The sequence below is a fragment of the Camelus dromedarius genome, chromosome 11, assembly GCF_036321535.1.
Source record: "Camelus dromedarius isolate mCamDro1 chromosome 11, mCamDro1.pat, whole genome shotgun sequence".
Classification (NCBI taxonomy): Eukaryota; Metazoa; Chordata; class Mammalia; order Artiodactyla; family Camelidae; genus Camelus; species Camelus dromedarius.
Genome location: NC_087446.1, coordinates 72,831,461 through 72,847,463, shown reverse-complemented (window position 1 = coordinate 72,847,463; position 16,003 = coordinate 72,831,461). Strand labels below are relative to the sequence as shown.

Sequence of the window (16,003 nt, the reverse complement as noted above, 5' to 3'; positions counted from 1 at the left end):
ATGTGCAGGGTGACAGTCACACAGGGCTAGCAGGAGGAGAGGAAGGATACAGCCAGAAATAAACACAGAACATAGGCTTGAGATTTTTTAAAGCTATGGATCATAATGAATAAATGAGAAGTATATTTTTCATTATGGATGGTTTTGTTTTCACAATTTTCACTAGGTATGGATAAGAAAAAATGTAACAGTGTCTGTTATTCAAACAATGGAAAGAGATGTTATTTACTATTCACAGTTTATTTCGGAAATCAATGTCTAAATGTAATTCATACATTTTGGCAACATACCTTCTTCTAGTTCTCTAGTTATATTTTTTCCAACTCCTGCTGCATCTGAAATAAGTCAAATAATATTTACAATGTTTAAATTAAATAAGAGACAGTATCATGGGAAAGAGAGCTAGCTTATAAAATGTGACTTTTAAATAATACTTTTAGAGACTAGATCAACTTGGGGATTGCTTAAATAGAAAAAAAATCACATGAATAAAATAAAATAAATTCCTACCTTTTTTGGTTTTAGATAATAGAGAACATATATATGTAATGCTATTTAGATTCATCTGATGAAAACTACAATAAATGTTGGCCTATTGAATATATATAATTTCAGATTTTGTTGCTTAAACAATTCAAGTCATATTTTACACTAAATGCATTACCTTGCAATTCTTAGAAAAATTTCCCTTTATAAAAGTTTGGTCAGTTTTTTTACTTTAATGGATTTTTCCTTAAAATGAGCTTTCCATTCTTGCCTTTTATAAAACTAAATTGTTAATGTATGTTCCATGCTAATAATTTTTTTAGCACAGAATCTTAAATACATAAAATGAAGAAAGTGGTTCTGTTGTAATGTTTTGTGAAAATTCTACTGGGAAAAATTAAACAAATGTATTTTGCTTTCTGTATATGAGTAAAACATTTATTTCAGAAAATCTCCTTCAGAGGGGAGGGTATAGCTCAGTGGTAGAGCATGTGCTTAGCATGAAAAAGGCCCTGGGTTCAATCCCAGTACCTCCATTAAATAAAAAAAATAAATATCATCAATGTAACAACACTAAAATGAAATTTTAAAGTTGAAATACAATTAACATGTTAGCAAGTGAAGCTTTACTCTACATAGAGGTCAGAATTCAATTAAGGATTTTAAAACACTGGAAAAAAACCTCAGCATCTAATAATTAATCTCTTAGAATCCGTAAGAAGTACAGGGACTCCAAACTGAGCACTTTAGTGTATCCCAACAGAAATGCGAACTTCTGAGCTAAAGCTGACATTGTAAAAATCTTTTTCTTATGCTTATGAGCATCTTTTCCCAAACATAGATAGTAACAAAAATCTGTCTTATTTCTGTCAAATCTTTCAATTAAATTTACAAACAAAAAGGAATTAGAAATGAGAAGACTGTGAGCATTTAAAATATTTTAGTGTACTTCTTTTCAGAGTTAAATTTGTATTGCAAAATTTGCCTGATCTGGATGTTTGTAAATCCTCCATTCCTCCTGTTTTATTAAGAACAGAATCTCACTCCAACTGTAGGCTGAATGGTTTTGAAGCAGATTAATACATAAAGTACGCTTGCTATAATCTATAGTAGTAATTCAAGGGGAGAGGGTACACCTCAGGGGTAGAGCACCTGCTTCGCATGCACGAAGTCCTGGGTTCAATTCCCAGTACCACCACTAAAAAATTCAAGATGAAAGTATAAAATATTTTACCTTCAAGTGAGGATATTCTTCAGTAGAATCTTAAACACAAAAGGGACACTTAACCAATGATATGTAAACACGAAAGCCAACTGTACAGTGACGCAGAGTTACTGCTGAGCGTAACCCTTCTGCTTGCTTTGGAAATGAACACGTTAGGTTTTGGTGTTTTTATTTTTGAGGGGCAGTTAAGACAGCAACAAGACAGAAACATGAATCCATTACAGATAATGAATAAAAACAGGAATATAGGTTAAGATTTCAAAAGTATGATTATGTTTCAAATGACTTTATAAAATAGAAAAGTGCACATATACCAATGGGAACATGCTGATTGATGAGAAGAAAAGTGAGCTTTAATCAGAATAAGTCATGACTCCAAGAAGACTAATGCAGCAAGCACATCTTTAAAGCAGTTGACACCATCGACCACGAGGATGTATCATGTTCTCAATTCCCCTGTAATTTAGGAAGCCCACAGTTGTGATGATACTTTATTTGAATGTGTAATTCAGTTCTCATGAGAGAAAGGGTTATGAGTTAATCAGCTTGTGTACACAATTGGTGAATAATAGTTCATAAAAATATTTTTTCCCATACCCATGTGGGCTACTGATATGCCTACATTTCTTGGATCCTCTAGCTTAACCAACTTAAATTTTTTCCTTTTTTTTTTTTTTTAAGGTGTGCACTTTATTGAACTGGTCTCAAGTCAGTGTAAAGGTAAGCCCTGGCTGCCTCCATGCCTCAGCCCACTCTCACGGGGACCAAAAGCCTTCATACATCTCAAGTTTAGGGACAAAAAAGGGGGACTGATCATTCAAAATAAAACAAACAAAAACAAGTATCAAGGTAAAGTTTTTTTTTTTTAATTTGCAGAACATCACTTACACAAAAGCAATGCCATCACCCTCCCTTGTGGGCTTCCGCAAGGACTTCCTTAGAGAAGCCGGGTAGTTTGGGGAAGGCAGGGGACTTCCTGTAACAATGCATCTCATGATATTTGGGGTGACTATTTTAAAAAATGTACAAAGTCCTCGGTCACAAGGTAGAACTTTGGAGATGCTTGATCCAACTGCCTGCTGTCACGTTCACTGTTTTTAAATCCTGAGTCAAGTACCAAAAAAAAAATTTTTTTAAAGAAAATAAAAAACAAAACAAAATAAAGCTATGCCACTCTCATCTCCTTTTCCACGCAAGTTAGGTTTTGTCAAGAGAACGGTGGACGGTAACTCAGTCCGCCTAGAAGCACTTGCGGTGGATGATGGAGGGGCCGGGTTCGTCGTAGTCTTGCTTGCTGATCCACATCTGCTGGGAGGTGGGCAGCGAGGCCAGGATGGAGCCGCCCATCCACACGGAGTACTTGCTCTCGGGGGGCGCGATGATCTTGACCTTCACCGTGCTGGGGGCCGGGGCGGTGAGCTCCTCCTGCATCCTGCTGTTCATGCCGGGGTACATGGTGGTCCCGCCGGACAGCACCGTGTTGGCGTAGAGGTCCTTGAGGATGTCCACATCACACTTCATGATGGAGTTGAAAGTAGTCTCATGGATGCCACAGGCTTCCAGGCCCAGGAAGGCGGGCTGGAAGAGAGCCTCGGGGCAGCGGAAGCACTCGCTGCTGATGGTGATGACCTGTCAGGAAGCTCGTAGCTCTTCTCCAGGGAGGAGCTGGAGGCGGTGGTGGCCATCTCCTGCTCCAAGTCCAGGGCGATGTAGCAGAGCTTCTCCTTTATTTCACGCATGATCTCCTGCTTGGCCATGGTGGTGAAGCTGCAGCCACGCTCCATGAGGATCTTCATGAGGAAGTCCGTCAGGTCCCGTCCAGCCAGGTCCAGATGCAAGATGGCATGGTTGAGGGCATACCCTTCATAGGTGGGCACAGTGTGAGTGACCCCACCACCAGAGTCCATCACAATGCCAGTGGTGCGGCCAGAGATGTACAGGGACAGCACGGCCTGGATGGCCACGTACATGGCTGGGGTGTTGAAGTCCTCAAACATGATCTGCGTCCTCTTCTCACGGTTCACCTTGGGGTGCAGGGGGGCCTTGGTCAGCAGTATGGGGTGCTCCTCAGGGGCCACACGCAGCTCATTATAGAAGGCGTGGTGCCAGATCTTCTCCATGTTGTCCCAGTTGGTGACAATTCCATGCTCAATGCGGTACTTGAGGGTCAGGCTGCCTCTCTTGTTCTGGGCCTCATCACCCATGTAGGAGTCCTTCTGGCCCATGCCCACCATGACGCCCTGGTACCAGGGGCGTCCCACGATGGAGGGAAAGATGGCCCGGGGGACATCATCGCCTGCAAAGCCGGCCTTGCACATGCCAGTTTCCATTGTCGACCACAAGTGCAGCAATGTCATTGCCCACAGCGAACTGGTGGTAGTGCAGCCCAGTGGCGACGGCGGAGCAATGAGGGGCCCGTGCTGTCGGGATGGAAGTGGTCTCAGCTGTCATCTCAAAGTTCCTTGATCCATTAGTGCAATACGGTATATAAGACACACCTAAGAAATAATGTATATTAAGTTTTCCACATTGAAATATGATTATCAAAAAAGGAAAAAATAAACTTGATTGCCACAGAATTATTAGATACTAAAAGTCTTTTATATTTCAAAGTCACTGTAGTAGTTACTGAAAACAACAATTTTAGCATTTAGGGAATGAACCCTATTAATTTCTTTTGTTTCCAAAGTTAGTTTGGTTTGGTATCCCATGCTAATGTTTAAAAGGCTTTTTGTGAAACAACCAACTTATCAAAAAATTAGCTATCCTAAAAGAAAAAAAGCCAGTGTTTCCATACTCAAACTAATCTCATTTGAATAACAAATATCAATGCAACATACATCCTTGATGCCTGATAGTTGTGAGCAGTGGCTGTGGTTTACCCCAGTTCCATCCCCTTCCTGCTTCTGGAATTCTCTGCAGTGGCAATGATCTAATCTTGCTTCAGTGCAAACATATGACGCCATCTAAAATGAGTTCTCTCAAGTTTCCTCATCAATTCCCACATCACTTAACTTCCACCTTTCTCCTCCTTCCTTCCTTTCATTGCATCCTTCCCTCTTCAAAGGTATCCCTAGATCTGTGGTCGTAATTCTTCCCCTTTTGGATTCTTTGGATGGATGGCCCCCACCACTTCTTTTTCCTCTCTGCTTGATCACAGTACCTTACATGGGTAATTTCTACTTCAGCTCTTTGCCTCCCTCTGGCTATAAACGTGCTCAGATAGAAAAACAAAGCCATGTTTTCCTGATGCTGTTATGTCTTGAACTCTCCAGGGGCTCTTCTTCCAGATTACTCTAAACACACGTCTACCCTCTTGCTGCTCTGAGCGGGGTCTCAAGACCAGCAACAAGAGTGTCACCTTAGAACTTGTTAGAAATGCAGAATCTCAAGCTTGCTGCTCAGAATGTGCACTGTTCACTGGGTCCCCGGGTGACTAATTACAATTTGAGAAACCCTGGTCTATACTGAGTCTACTCGACTTAATTGATCCTTCTGAAATGTCGCCTCAAGTGCCCACTGTAACTCTTCCCCAACCTGAGACTGCATTAGAAGGTGCACACTTTCTAACGGTCTCTTAATCAGGAAGCAGCTTCCCTGCGCCCCCCGTAACACACCCTGCTCTCTTCCTCTTCCTTATTCTCTTCTCTTGGCCGAGGTGACACCATCCTATAAGGCAGCACCACACTACATGACATGAAGGTCCAGACATTTACAGCTGCCCGCACCTGCCTGTGTTCACCCACAGCAGGGAGAACCCAGATCTGCCTGATCAGGCACCTCAGCCCTCATAGCCCTCCTAACAGTGAGGAGGATGGGGACAGTGGGAACATTCGTGCTTCTCGGACAAGCTGTGGTGCTGGAAGCTCACTTCAGGTGCATCTCACATTTCAGACACTCTTCCTCTTTCCAAAGAGCTGTTCTGCCTTCCCACCCTCCCCCACAGTCCCCTCCCTCCTTTCCCTTCATTCACTTCATGTCCCCTCTGCTGTGCTCATTCTTCATCCCCTCTTTCCCTCATTTCCTGACTGTCCTTTGGTCACAGAGCATCTTGAAGTGAACCCAACAACTCAGCTCCTTAAGCGGCATCTCAGTCTGACCTGCTGTGGGTGCCTGAGTTATGTAACTGACCTCCTTTTCTCACCTTTCCCCTCACTATACCTTCACCAGGTGATTTTCTTTGGCTTTTAGAATATATCAGAATTCATGTCTGAAATCAACATTCTGTCAAATGACTTTTTAATAAAATACAGTTCTTACCTTCTATTTCTTCACTTAATGTATTTTTTCCTGTTTGACCTGCAGCTCCAGATGAATTATCCACACACTTCTGTGGTCGACTCTCAGAGATACTCTGTTAAAATCAATATTAATAATGAGTTGCATAAAGATTTCCAGATCCCTTTGTAAAAAAATCCCTGCATTTTCTAACTTTAAAAAATTTTCCTATTTTGAAAACAATTATACTTAAAATAAGAGAAAAATATCTAGGGAAACCAAACATTTAAATAGAAAACTTCATATATATTCTCTAGATCAAGTCTATCTTTTATCTTCATTTGGCTTTTGATTCAGTAAACTGAACGTGGAAAGCCAGAGCAAGTATTTTCACATGCAAAATACTGACTTATATTCAGATTTCAACAAAGAATTAACTTCAAAACACCTAACTCCACTTTGAATTCCCCCACAAAGAGGAAGACATTTTTAAAGATACATATTTTTGTAGGTAAAGCTGAATTGCTTTGCTGTACATATGAAACTAACATTGTAAACTGACTACACTTCTATAAAAAAGCAAAATTTAAAATACACTTATTTTTAAACAAATATTTTAGTAAGTATACTTGCTATAAATTTAAAATATTTCTAAGGACAGATACGGATTTAGCATTAAAATGAGATCCTTGGCATGAAAACAAACCTCGGAGTGTGTCACACTGAGTCCTGACAGCACTGTAGAAGCTGCTTCATTTCAGTAAACAACGGCTCAGCACAATCTATTATTTGATAAAACTTTTATAGTTAGGAAAACTAGTTGAATAAATTAGCAAAGTAGTAAGAAAAACACTGATGTTTTAATAACAGCAAAAACCTTTAAATGTAGTTATGTGACTCGTCAAAAAAGCACAGGGACTGTCATAAGGGAAGGATGAGGACATTTATTTCCCAACCCTCTGCACGTGCCCAGCCCTCACTGTGCACATTTTCTTTTCTACACACAAAAAATAATAAAAATGGTTATAAGGACAGCTACCCACTTGCTCCTTCCTCGTCACTCTAAGGTGCTGGGGAACAACGATAACCAGAAGTGACCCCCTGTTATCTGTCAAATGTCACTCCTCTGGGCCATCATGTGACTGGCTCCTTCCCGTCCTTCCCTTGGCAGCTGTGGTCACACTCCTATCTGTGCCGACTATGTAAATTCCACTCTTGCCCCGCCCCCATCCTAGCTACAAGCACTCACTTTTGTAAAAAACTGACGTTCTCCGTTTTCTTTACCTGAAGGACTTACTGTGACTGACAGAGGATTCCTGTTTACTGGTTCTTCTGTTCCTACCCCTACAGCCTAACCCCTCAACCGGTACATTCAGTGTCTAACTGCCCGGCACGCAGTGGGTGTTCAGGAGCAGGAATTTCTTTAAGGTGAAAACATCTAAAATCTCAAGATGGCCTCAAGTACCAAAACACTCTGTACCTATCAGAGATCTCCACTAAGTCCACTGAAACGTGACACACCCCAAATGAGAAATCCACGTGCCCACTCTGACTTTCCCATTCTTAACTCCACTGCTGTTTATTGTCCTCAGGTGTCAAAAAAGCGTCCTCAACACTTAGCCATGCATTGCCAGTGATCACTCTGTCTTACACTCGATAGCACCAGTTACAGACGACATGTTTTCACATTTGTTACCACGTTTGTTCATTGCACATACCTCGCAGGTGTCAGTACCAATTTACCAACAAACTTGCTGACATTCAAACAGCTCCAACAAGTTTTTCCAAGTCCCCACAGCTAGCGCATGCCGACATATCTGTTGACTTCAAACACAGTGCTGGGCCACTAGGCAGCAGCCGCCCAGATCCAAGAGCTCAGGGCCTCCTTACCTCTCCCCACAGCTGTCAGCTTCGAACACGTCATCACTGTTACTTACGTCGCTTCAACTACGGTCATGATCAAAACACAACACGCAGGCCACACTAACTATCCAAAAGGGGCTCACCTCATTAAAACATCACTAACCCAAACTGTTGGTATACTAACCCCACATATTTATCACTCTTCACCATGCTTCTGATTCTCGTGAAATAATCCCTGAAGATCTATGACAAGGAAACTATAATAATTCCATTTCACAGGGATTTGCTTTCAAGGTCAATGTGGCAAAAACATAAAACAAAACGCAACAACACAAAAACACTCTTCTTTTTAATCTAACCTACTTTTCTCTGCACCTGCCTGAGAGTCTGACCAATCCATTTATACAAAAGAAACACACAATTGGTCACAGGCTGAAAAAGAATACATCTTTACTTTTTAGAGAAAACAACTCAAGAAGCCGACTCAATTCCATAGGACTTCTCAACATTGCTTTCTGGGCTACATACACTGGTTTCATTAGGTGAGCCTGGAAAGTTCAGAGTGTCATAGGCACTGGTATGACATCAAGCACACAATGAAGCTCTTAATTGTGGATGAAAAAACTAAGAGAAAGTTTGATGGGCAAATGCAAAGGTGAGTAACTAATCTCAGGGCATCCCCTAATTTATGTATTAACATAACTCAAAGATTCTACTTGAAAATAGTAATAATAATAATGATACAATAGTACCTCCAGATGAGAAAGGGATTCTGTATCTCCCTCTACTCCTAAATTGAAAGCTGATACGCCATCTATAAAATGATGTTAAAGATACATGAATGAGAATATTAACCAATGTAAATTTTGAATACACATATGCATCTATTGCAAATTATGGATATCTCTATAAACTAAACTAGCGCAAAAGAATTTCAAAAACTTGTACCATTTTTTGTAGGAAAAGCTAAGGTATACTTGAGATATTTATAAAGACATGTGGTACGAGTAAAACACTTAAAAACTAACACATATAATATTTAAATCTAGACAACTCAGAGTATTCAATGAACTATATTTTTTAATGAAGGTAATGGGGAATGAACCCAGGAACCTCTGCATGCTAAGTAAGCATCCTATCTACCACTGATCTATACCCTTCCCACAGAGGAAACTAGCTTCTGAGCAGAGAGAAAACAAGGTAATACATGTTCACTAACTTACCGACATGTTAGTTTGCTGTGCTCCATCAACAGAGGTCAACGCATTAGGAAGTGTTACTTCCTCTGGAGCAATTTCAACAGTCTCAGGAACATCTTCTGGTGTTTCAATTTCTGGCTCAGTCGCCCCTTCCTATGAAAACAAAGTAAAACCAGAACCAAACTTCAGAAACCATCATATTCATACATGGTCATTCAATCAGTCAGGAACACAACAGTTGCGTACTGTATCTATCAGGTCACTAGCACTATCCTGCGAGAAGCTGGCAATACAAATCAAAGACACATGCGGCTCTCTACTCGGCCAGAGGCACAGATCCATGAAAGTGAATCACCACAGAAAAGTCTGAACAGCTCTACAAGTGAAGTGAATGGACAATGTCAGGGCACAAAGGACAGGAGAGCCTGTTGCATGTCCATGGCTCAGGGAATGCTGGGAAAATGACTGTGTCTCAAAAGACAGCCGCAGTGCAGAGGAGGGGGACGTGAAGGGGGTTTGAGGAAAGGCAGCCTGAGCAAAAGGATGAGGTGTGAAACAACATCATAAGGTATAAGGAAAACTAGAACACTGTTGCTTGGAAGGGAATGCAAAGCCCCAATATCCTAGGTTCAGCAAGGGATATCACTAGATTAATTTCACATGAGGACTGCTAAACACGAAGAAAAGGAAACAACCTCACTTTCACAGTAAACTCTATATTCAATGTCCTGTAATAAACCATACCAGAAAAGAACTCAAAAACAAAAATTTAGATACAGACACTGGTTTCATCAGGTGAGTCAGGAAAATTATCAGAAGTACATGATGCAGGCATCTGACATTAAGCACAGACTTCACTGAAGTATAGATTAAAAACTGTCAAAAATTTTCATCGTCAATTGCTAACGTCAAAATGCAAAGTGAAAACAACCATCTGTTTATCTTTAAGCATTCCGTGATGCTTATATTTTAAACTAAGAAAAATATTAACCTAGGAATACAGTACCTCCTTATCAGTAGATTCTTTATCTTTGCCTTCTCCAAATTGGCAGATTGACATTCCATCTGTAAAATGTAGTTACATATATGTTAGTAAGAATATTACCACTGTAAATTTTATATACCCATGTTCATCTATGTACATTCATGGATATTTCAATATAAAAATTGGCAGAAAGAACTTTAGAGAATTAAAGTATTTTCCAAAAGAAAAGCTTAGTTATGGTTTGGATATTTTTGAAGACGTATAAAAAAAACACGTAAAATTATTTAATATCATATTTGGAGCTGCACAATTTATATTTTTGATATTTGAAGTTTTTTTTAAATGGCGGTACTGGAGATTCATCCCAGCAACTCCTGATTGCTAAGCATGCATTTCATCTACTAATGAGCTGTGCCCTTCCCTGCTGCACGCTACCTTCTAAGCATAGAAAAAACTAAAACTGAAAAACTCCTTCCCTGTTCACTATTGTAGTTAAGATGTTAATTTGCTGAAGCAGAACAAAACTTTTGAGCCTTCTTTCTCCATCTTGCACTATTTCTCACATCCGAACAAGGGGGAGACAGGTCTACTATCACTTGAGGGAGCGACCACAGACCACTGGTTCAGGTGTTTTCCTAACTAATGATCAACTGCGGAAGGCCAGGGCTCCACTCACTGGAGAAAATGATACGGGTGTGCTTCTCTCTCAAAACTCAGAATGCGGTGCATGTTGAAGGCACATGTGCAAACCTGACACTTCTGCCTTCTGTCAGAGGACTCTTTTTTACTCTACAAGAGACACCTCCTTCCCATGTCAGGTTGGGGAAGTCACAGTCCAAATGTGTGTGCAAACAGACTAGAGGAACATGACAATGTCCTCAGTCAGGTTTCCCCATGCTTTATGAAGCCCTGGAGAGCGATCTCCCCTTCTTCTTCAGTGACTCAAGAAAGAACAGAGGAATACGCTTTGGTCTCACCAAGTGGAGCAGTTGGTGGTGCTGGGCGAGGCTGCACAGGGCACAAGGGTGGCTCAGGTGGAGGTGGCCCAGGGAAAGGATGGGGCCCTCTTGCATCAAAAGTAACCTGCAGAACAGAATGGAGAGCAGTGTTGGATGACAGACAAAAGCACCAACACCAACAAAAGCTGGAACCCAACGCAGCAGCCGTCAGCACCAGGCACCCTCCCCTCCCCCGGGTGCCCAGACAGCAGCAGAGTGTCACACACTTCACCCTCCCATCGGGGGCCTGCCTGCACAGGTTGCCACGGGGATAAGACACGGTCACCGCACGTCACCGCCGGTGTCTGTAAGTGGAGGAAGCAAAGCGGCCTGCCCTAGAGGATGCACAGACAGGTGCCAGCACACTGACAAAGTAGCGTCTTCCCAACAGGCAGCCACTCCGGGCAGGACGGCCCTCCCCGCCACCTTCCCTGGCGCCACAGAAGCTGGCTCTGCGTGACCAGGAACACGGAGAAGGGATGGACGTGAAGAGCCCATTCTCCACATGTGGAAGCAGAGCCACACCTGGCGCCCACCCGGCCCTCTCTGCCCCCACCTCGCAAAGGGCCCTTGTCCTCCCCGCAGGGGCTGCCCCTGGGCACACAGAGCCCTGGGGAGCTGGGCACCCTGGAGGCCTGCGGGGGAGCCTGCAAAGTGCTTCTGAGGGGACAAGGCTGTCCTCAGAAGGCAGTCAATCATCCTGATTCTCAGGTAGCTCTGGATTTTAAGTTCATTACAAAACACACAGTACGTGTGTCCTATGGAAAAGCAAAGCGGGAAGTCTCAACCCCACAACTGACACAGAAGGGATTTCAGCTCATGCGCAAAATCCCATGATGTGTGATGAGATAGAGGAGCAGCTCTGACAGCTTCCAGGGCAGGACCGGCCCAGCTCAGGATGGGGAGCACAATGTAAGGACTGTGGTGTCAATCGGAATCCCGCTGCAGGGAAATAGGCCTCTTCGCTGCGGGCCCTATCCCTTTCCGGCATCTATCTCCTACTACAAATGCAACATCTCTGAGAGTCAGGCTTTCCTACCCAGAGGACAACTGGAGGGAGCGTGGAAGACACATTTACCTCCCCAGGAAAGACAATGATGGGCTGTGACACTTACTACACCCAAGAGGACTCAAAGCTGCCCCTAGCACATGGGATAAAGCTGGAGGGAGGGCTTTGCTCAGTTTTCAGTTACGAGGATTTGAATGAACATTCTCAACAGGCGAATCACCTGGTCTGAGACAAGAAAAGAGCAAAATAATGATGACAGGAATCTGTCTCAGTGACCGAGGGGCAATCCCGGGTGACAGAGGTCAGGAAGGAGTCAGCCGTGCCAAGAGAAGGAAGTTTGGAGTGAGGGGTCCCCCTCCTCCTGTTATTTCAAGAAACACACAAAGCCTGCGGTCCTCAGCCCCTAAGCACTCACTCCCTGATGGCTTCTGCAGGCACCACCAAAGGTGACGGGCTGAGGGGAGAAGCCCTCTGGCTCCTGGGCAAGGGTTTGAATTTGGAAAGGAATGACACGCTAGACCTGTCACAGAACACACAATCTGGAGATGAGGCCAGCAAGGGCAGCTGGGAAAAAAAAAATCAAAGTTGCCAGAAAGAGTTCCAACAGAGAATGATCACCCCATTTACCTGGGCCTCTGTGGCCGCCTCAGGAGGGCAGGAGTTGCCGTTCTGCACCGGAGCTGCACTAGGTCCTGAATCTGATAAAAAAAAACAAAAAAACAAAGAAAGGATGGAAGATTACGCTTTGCTGCAGACTTTGCTGAAGAAAACAAAGCTTCCAAGACCCCCTTCACCATATTACACTCTTCCCCCCACCAGAACCAGGGGGAGACAGGTCTCCTGACCCTTGAGGAAGAGACCAGAGCCCTGGTTCAGGTGTTTCCATAACTAATCGCCCAGGATGGGAGCGCAGGGCTCAGATGCCCGGACATCAGCACTAACACAGGGAACTCACCTCACACTTGAGGGGAAATCGCAGTTTCTACACAGGCTAAATATTGAAATAGGAAGAGTCTTTCATTGGAAGAGTATCAACAACCCCTGACCATGAGCTCCACCTCTCCCTCCTCAGCCCGCTGGGAAGCTGTTACAATCCTTCTGGCAGCACATGTCTTGTGTAAGTAACCAGGTGTCATGTAAATCTTTACGACAGAAGTGGCCTGAGAAAGACTAGTATTCTAATAAGTGGCAAAAGAACAGTGAATTTTATGGAAACCCTACTGGCAGATTTTAGAGTTACACTTTTAACTCTAGACGTGATACTCCACGTAGTAATGCCACTTGCTAACTGGCTACTCTAGGTCACTGTGCAACTTTTTTTATAAGAACAAAGGGACCTGCAAAATTAGTGATGAAATGCCTGCTGTCTTAAAGCAGATCTTGGATAGAATAGTTAGTTATCCACCAAGACAAGTGAAGAGAAAATTTTTTCTCACCAGGACACACTGCCTTCATTCTAAAACCCTGTGCATGTTATTTTTCTCAATGACAAGGAGAATTCAGCCTTCAATATTGTGTCCAGGATGGAAGAGGGTGCTGATGCTCATGTCTTCCAGGGCACAGAAACCAGCCACGCCAGCCACCCAAGGGCCTGGGGGGCAGTTCACAGTCCCTGGAGGGGCATGAGCTCCAGAGGCACAGAGGACAGAGCCCAGCTAGGTGGTGGCAAGTGAAGAAAACAGCATCTTGTCAACCAGCTGAGACACTGTTCCCTGTGGTGAGTGTGTGGTGTGGTGTCCAGGAAAGCCAACAATTACCCACGGGGACAAGAAGCCCATTCGGTGGCTTCTGCAGCAGAAATGAAGCTGCCACACTTCACAGTGCGCTCCTTACCTCTCAGGGGAGGAGACAGCCTGTGTGGTCCTCCTGGGGTGGGCTCCTGCCTCATGTATTCCTCTGCCTGCCTCTCTCTGAATGTTATGTCCAGTCTTAATGATGGAGAAAGAATGGCTTCAATAAGTATTACATCATCAGTTCCTCTACTAGATACAAAACAGCCAATCCTTAAGAATCTCAAAACACCCTTCAAAATGTGTCAAAATTCTGTACCTTTGTTTCAGGTGGGCATTCTCCCTTCTCAACTCAGCATTTTCCCTCTCCAGCTCCTGAGCCCTGAGCTGTGGGAGAAAAACACATCCACGTTCAGTTGTGGCCGACTGTGCACAAAAGGAAGGAAACAAATTCTTACCCAGTTGTCTTGGGTTCAGTTGTGGCCAACTGTGCACAAAAGGGAGGAAGTTAACAAATTCTTACCCAGTTGTCTTGGGCCTTCTTCTCAGCAAGAGCAACCTTAAAAAGTCAACACATCAAGAAACACCCCATGGTGAGGGGTTCTCAGGGCCACGATAACCGTCTGCTTCAGGTGCTGAGGACTCAGTGTGTCAGGAGGAAGGCAGATTACCTGGTGTCTCCAAGTGATCTCTGCTTCCCGCATTTGCCCGTGACATTCTTCAAGTCTTCTCCTACGAGTTACAAATTGTTCCATCAGAGAAGACACAACGCTGGGTATGCTGTTAAATACCCTGCCCCATCCCACGTTATCCGCACTGCACACTCACACACAGCATCTCACCGCATACGGCGCACTGCACACGGCTGCAGCAGCACAGCGGGTGCCAAGCTGTCGCCGCAGCCACTCCTCCCGTCACTGTTGTTGAACGCCTGCCGGGTCCTGCGCGGACACAATTCCCTGTCCCGTTCTCAGCATTTCCCTCAAGTGTCCTGTGCTGAGCGTCTTTCATCATAAAGCTTGATTCTTCCTTTCCTTACACCTGACTCTATTTCTCAGCCTTACAACACGTCGGTCTCCACAGTGGCACGGGCATATTTATTGGTCCGACTGACGCTACACCAAACTGCTGTTCTCAGGTTGAGAAGAGTTTATAGCACCTTCAGAAACATCTCTGTGAACCATCCTTCCACACAGTCTGGCCAGCACTGGGGACCAGGAAATTCTTAGCAACTTAATATTTTGTGAAGTTAAACCTTTAACTTAACACGTGTAAACATAACATTTTTTCTCCTGTGTGAAGCATGTATACAAATGTCTTCTGAACATTTGTTTTGGTCTGTGTGTGATATTGTGTCTAAATATTTTAGAAAAGTTTTTAAAAAATCCAACAGCTGTTTTCGGAGCTGCGGGTGTTGAGGAGCTGAACTCACTTGTACTGCCGTGTTTCCTCTTCAGCCAGTTTCACCTTCTCCTCTGAGGCCAACAGCTGCTTCTTTTCCACCCGCTCACATCCTTTCATGTCCATCTTCCTGAGAGGGGAAAGAAACTCTGTGAAATTCTGCCAGTATCCCTCCCAGAAATTGGAGGGGAAGAATTCCATGTTCCTTTCGCCCTTCCCCATAAATGCTCAGGCTGATAAATACACAGGAAAGAATTAAAGGTCCCCCACTAATAAATATGAGAAAACTACACTCAGGCCTCTGGCAAGAGTTTGGTATCAGGGCTTTCCTTCAGCGTCCCCACCCCTACTCATTTGTGCATAATGTAAACACACAGGAAAAGCCCACGGGAGGTGTGCTCTGTGCCCCCCCAGGCTCAGGCTCCTGTGACGAGGACAGCGCGGGCTCACTGTGTTTCAACGTGAGAATAAGGGCCTGACCAAGTCATCACAACCGAACACACAGGATGGAGCAGGAGCCCATGACTTACCTGATTTCTCCCACTGAGAGCCCTGACTTCAGTCAAAGCCTGGGGCAAAACCTGGTTCTTTAGCAAATATAAGAAAATGTTTTCTTTTGAAAGCAGGTTAATAGGTGTGAATTCCATGACCTCTTCCTGAGAATGACAGGAAAATCTGGGCAAATTATGAAATCCATGATAGAACGTACCAAATTGCTAAAAAGCCAGGAAGGAACATGAGGCCAAGATGGAGAAGGAAGCCCCGAACTGGGTCCACCTTCCCCGGGGGTCAGAGGAAATGACTGAGATGCAGAGCAGCCCGGCAGCCGGTGCCCCCCATGAATGGGGACCACAGTCAAGGCAGCTGGAGCTCACAGCCCGTCAGAAAA

At 43.9% G+C, this 16,003-nt stretch overlaps 1 protein-coding gene and 1 pseudogene across 1 annotated transcript; both read right to left on the bottom strand.

Annotated features, from left to right (window-relative positions):
* Positions 1–2,624: 2,624 nt before the first annotated feature.
* Positions 2,625–10,057, bottom strand: LOC135322446 (actin, cytoplasmic 1-like; annotated as a pseudogene).
* LOC135322458 (transport and Golgi organization protein 1 homolog) lies at positions 5,348–15,468 on the bottom strand. The gene is made up of 10 exons (XM_064491248.1): positions 15,146–15,468; positions 14,385–14,445; positions 14,237–14,272; positions 14,033–14,100; positions 13,817–13,911; positions 12,611–12,681; positions 10,954–11,059; positions 9,998–10,056; positions 9,016–9,144; positions 5,348–5,380 (listed from the first exon to the last, which is right to left on the bottom strand). The coding sequence occupies exons 1-10, from the start codon at positions 15,334–15,336 to the stop codon at positions 5,348–5,350; spliced, it is 849 nt and encodes a 282-aa protein (XP_064347318.1). The 5' UTR covers positions 15,337–15,468.
* Between the last annotated feature and the right edge of the window lie 535 nt (positions 15,469–16,003).

Coding starts and splice junctions, on each gene's coding strand:
- LOC135322458 (XM_064491248.1), bottom strand. CDS start 15,336: ATGGGGAAGGGCGAAAGGAACATGGAATTCTTCCCCTCCAATTTCTGG. Junction 14,446..15,145: donor GAGGAAACACGGCAGTACAA/GTGAGTTCAGCT, acceptor TGTAACTCGTAG/GAGAAGACTTGAAGAATGTC. Junction 14,101..14,236: donor AGAAGGCCCAAGACAACTGG/GTAAGAATTTGT, acceptor TTTCTCCCACAG/CTCAGGGCTCAGGAGCTGGA.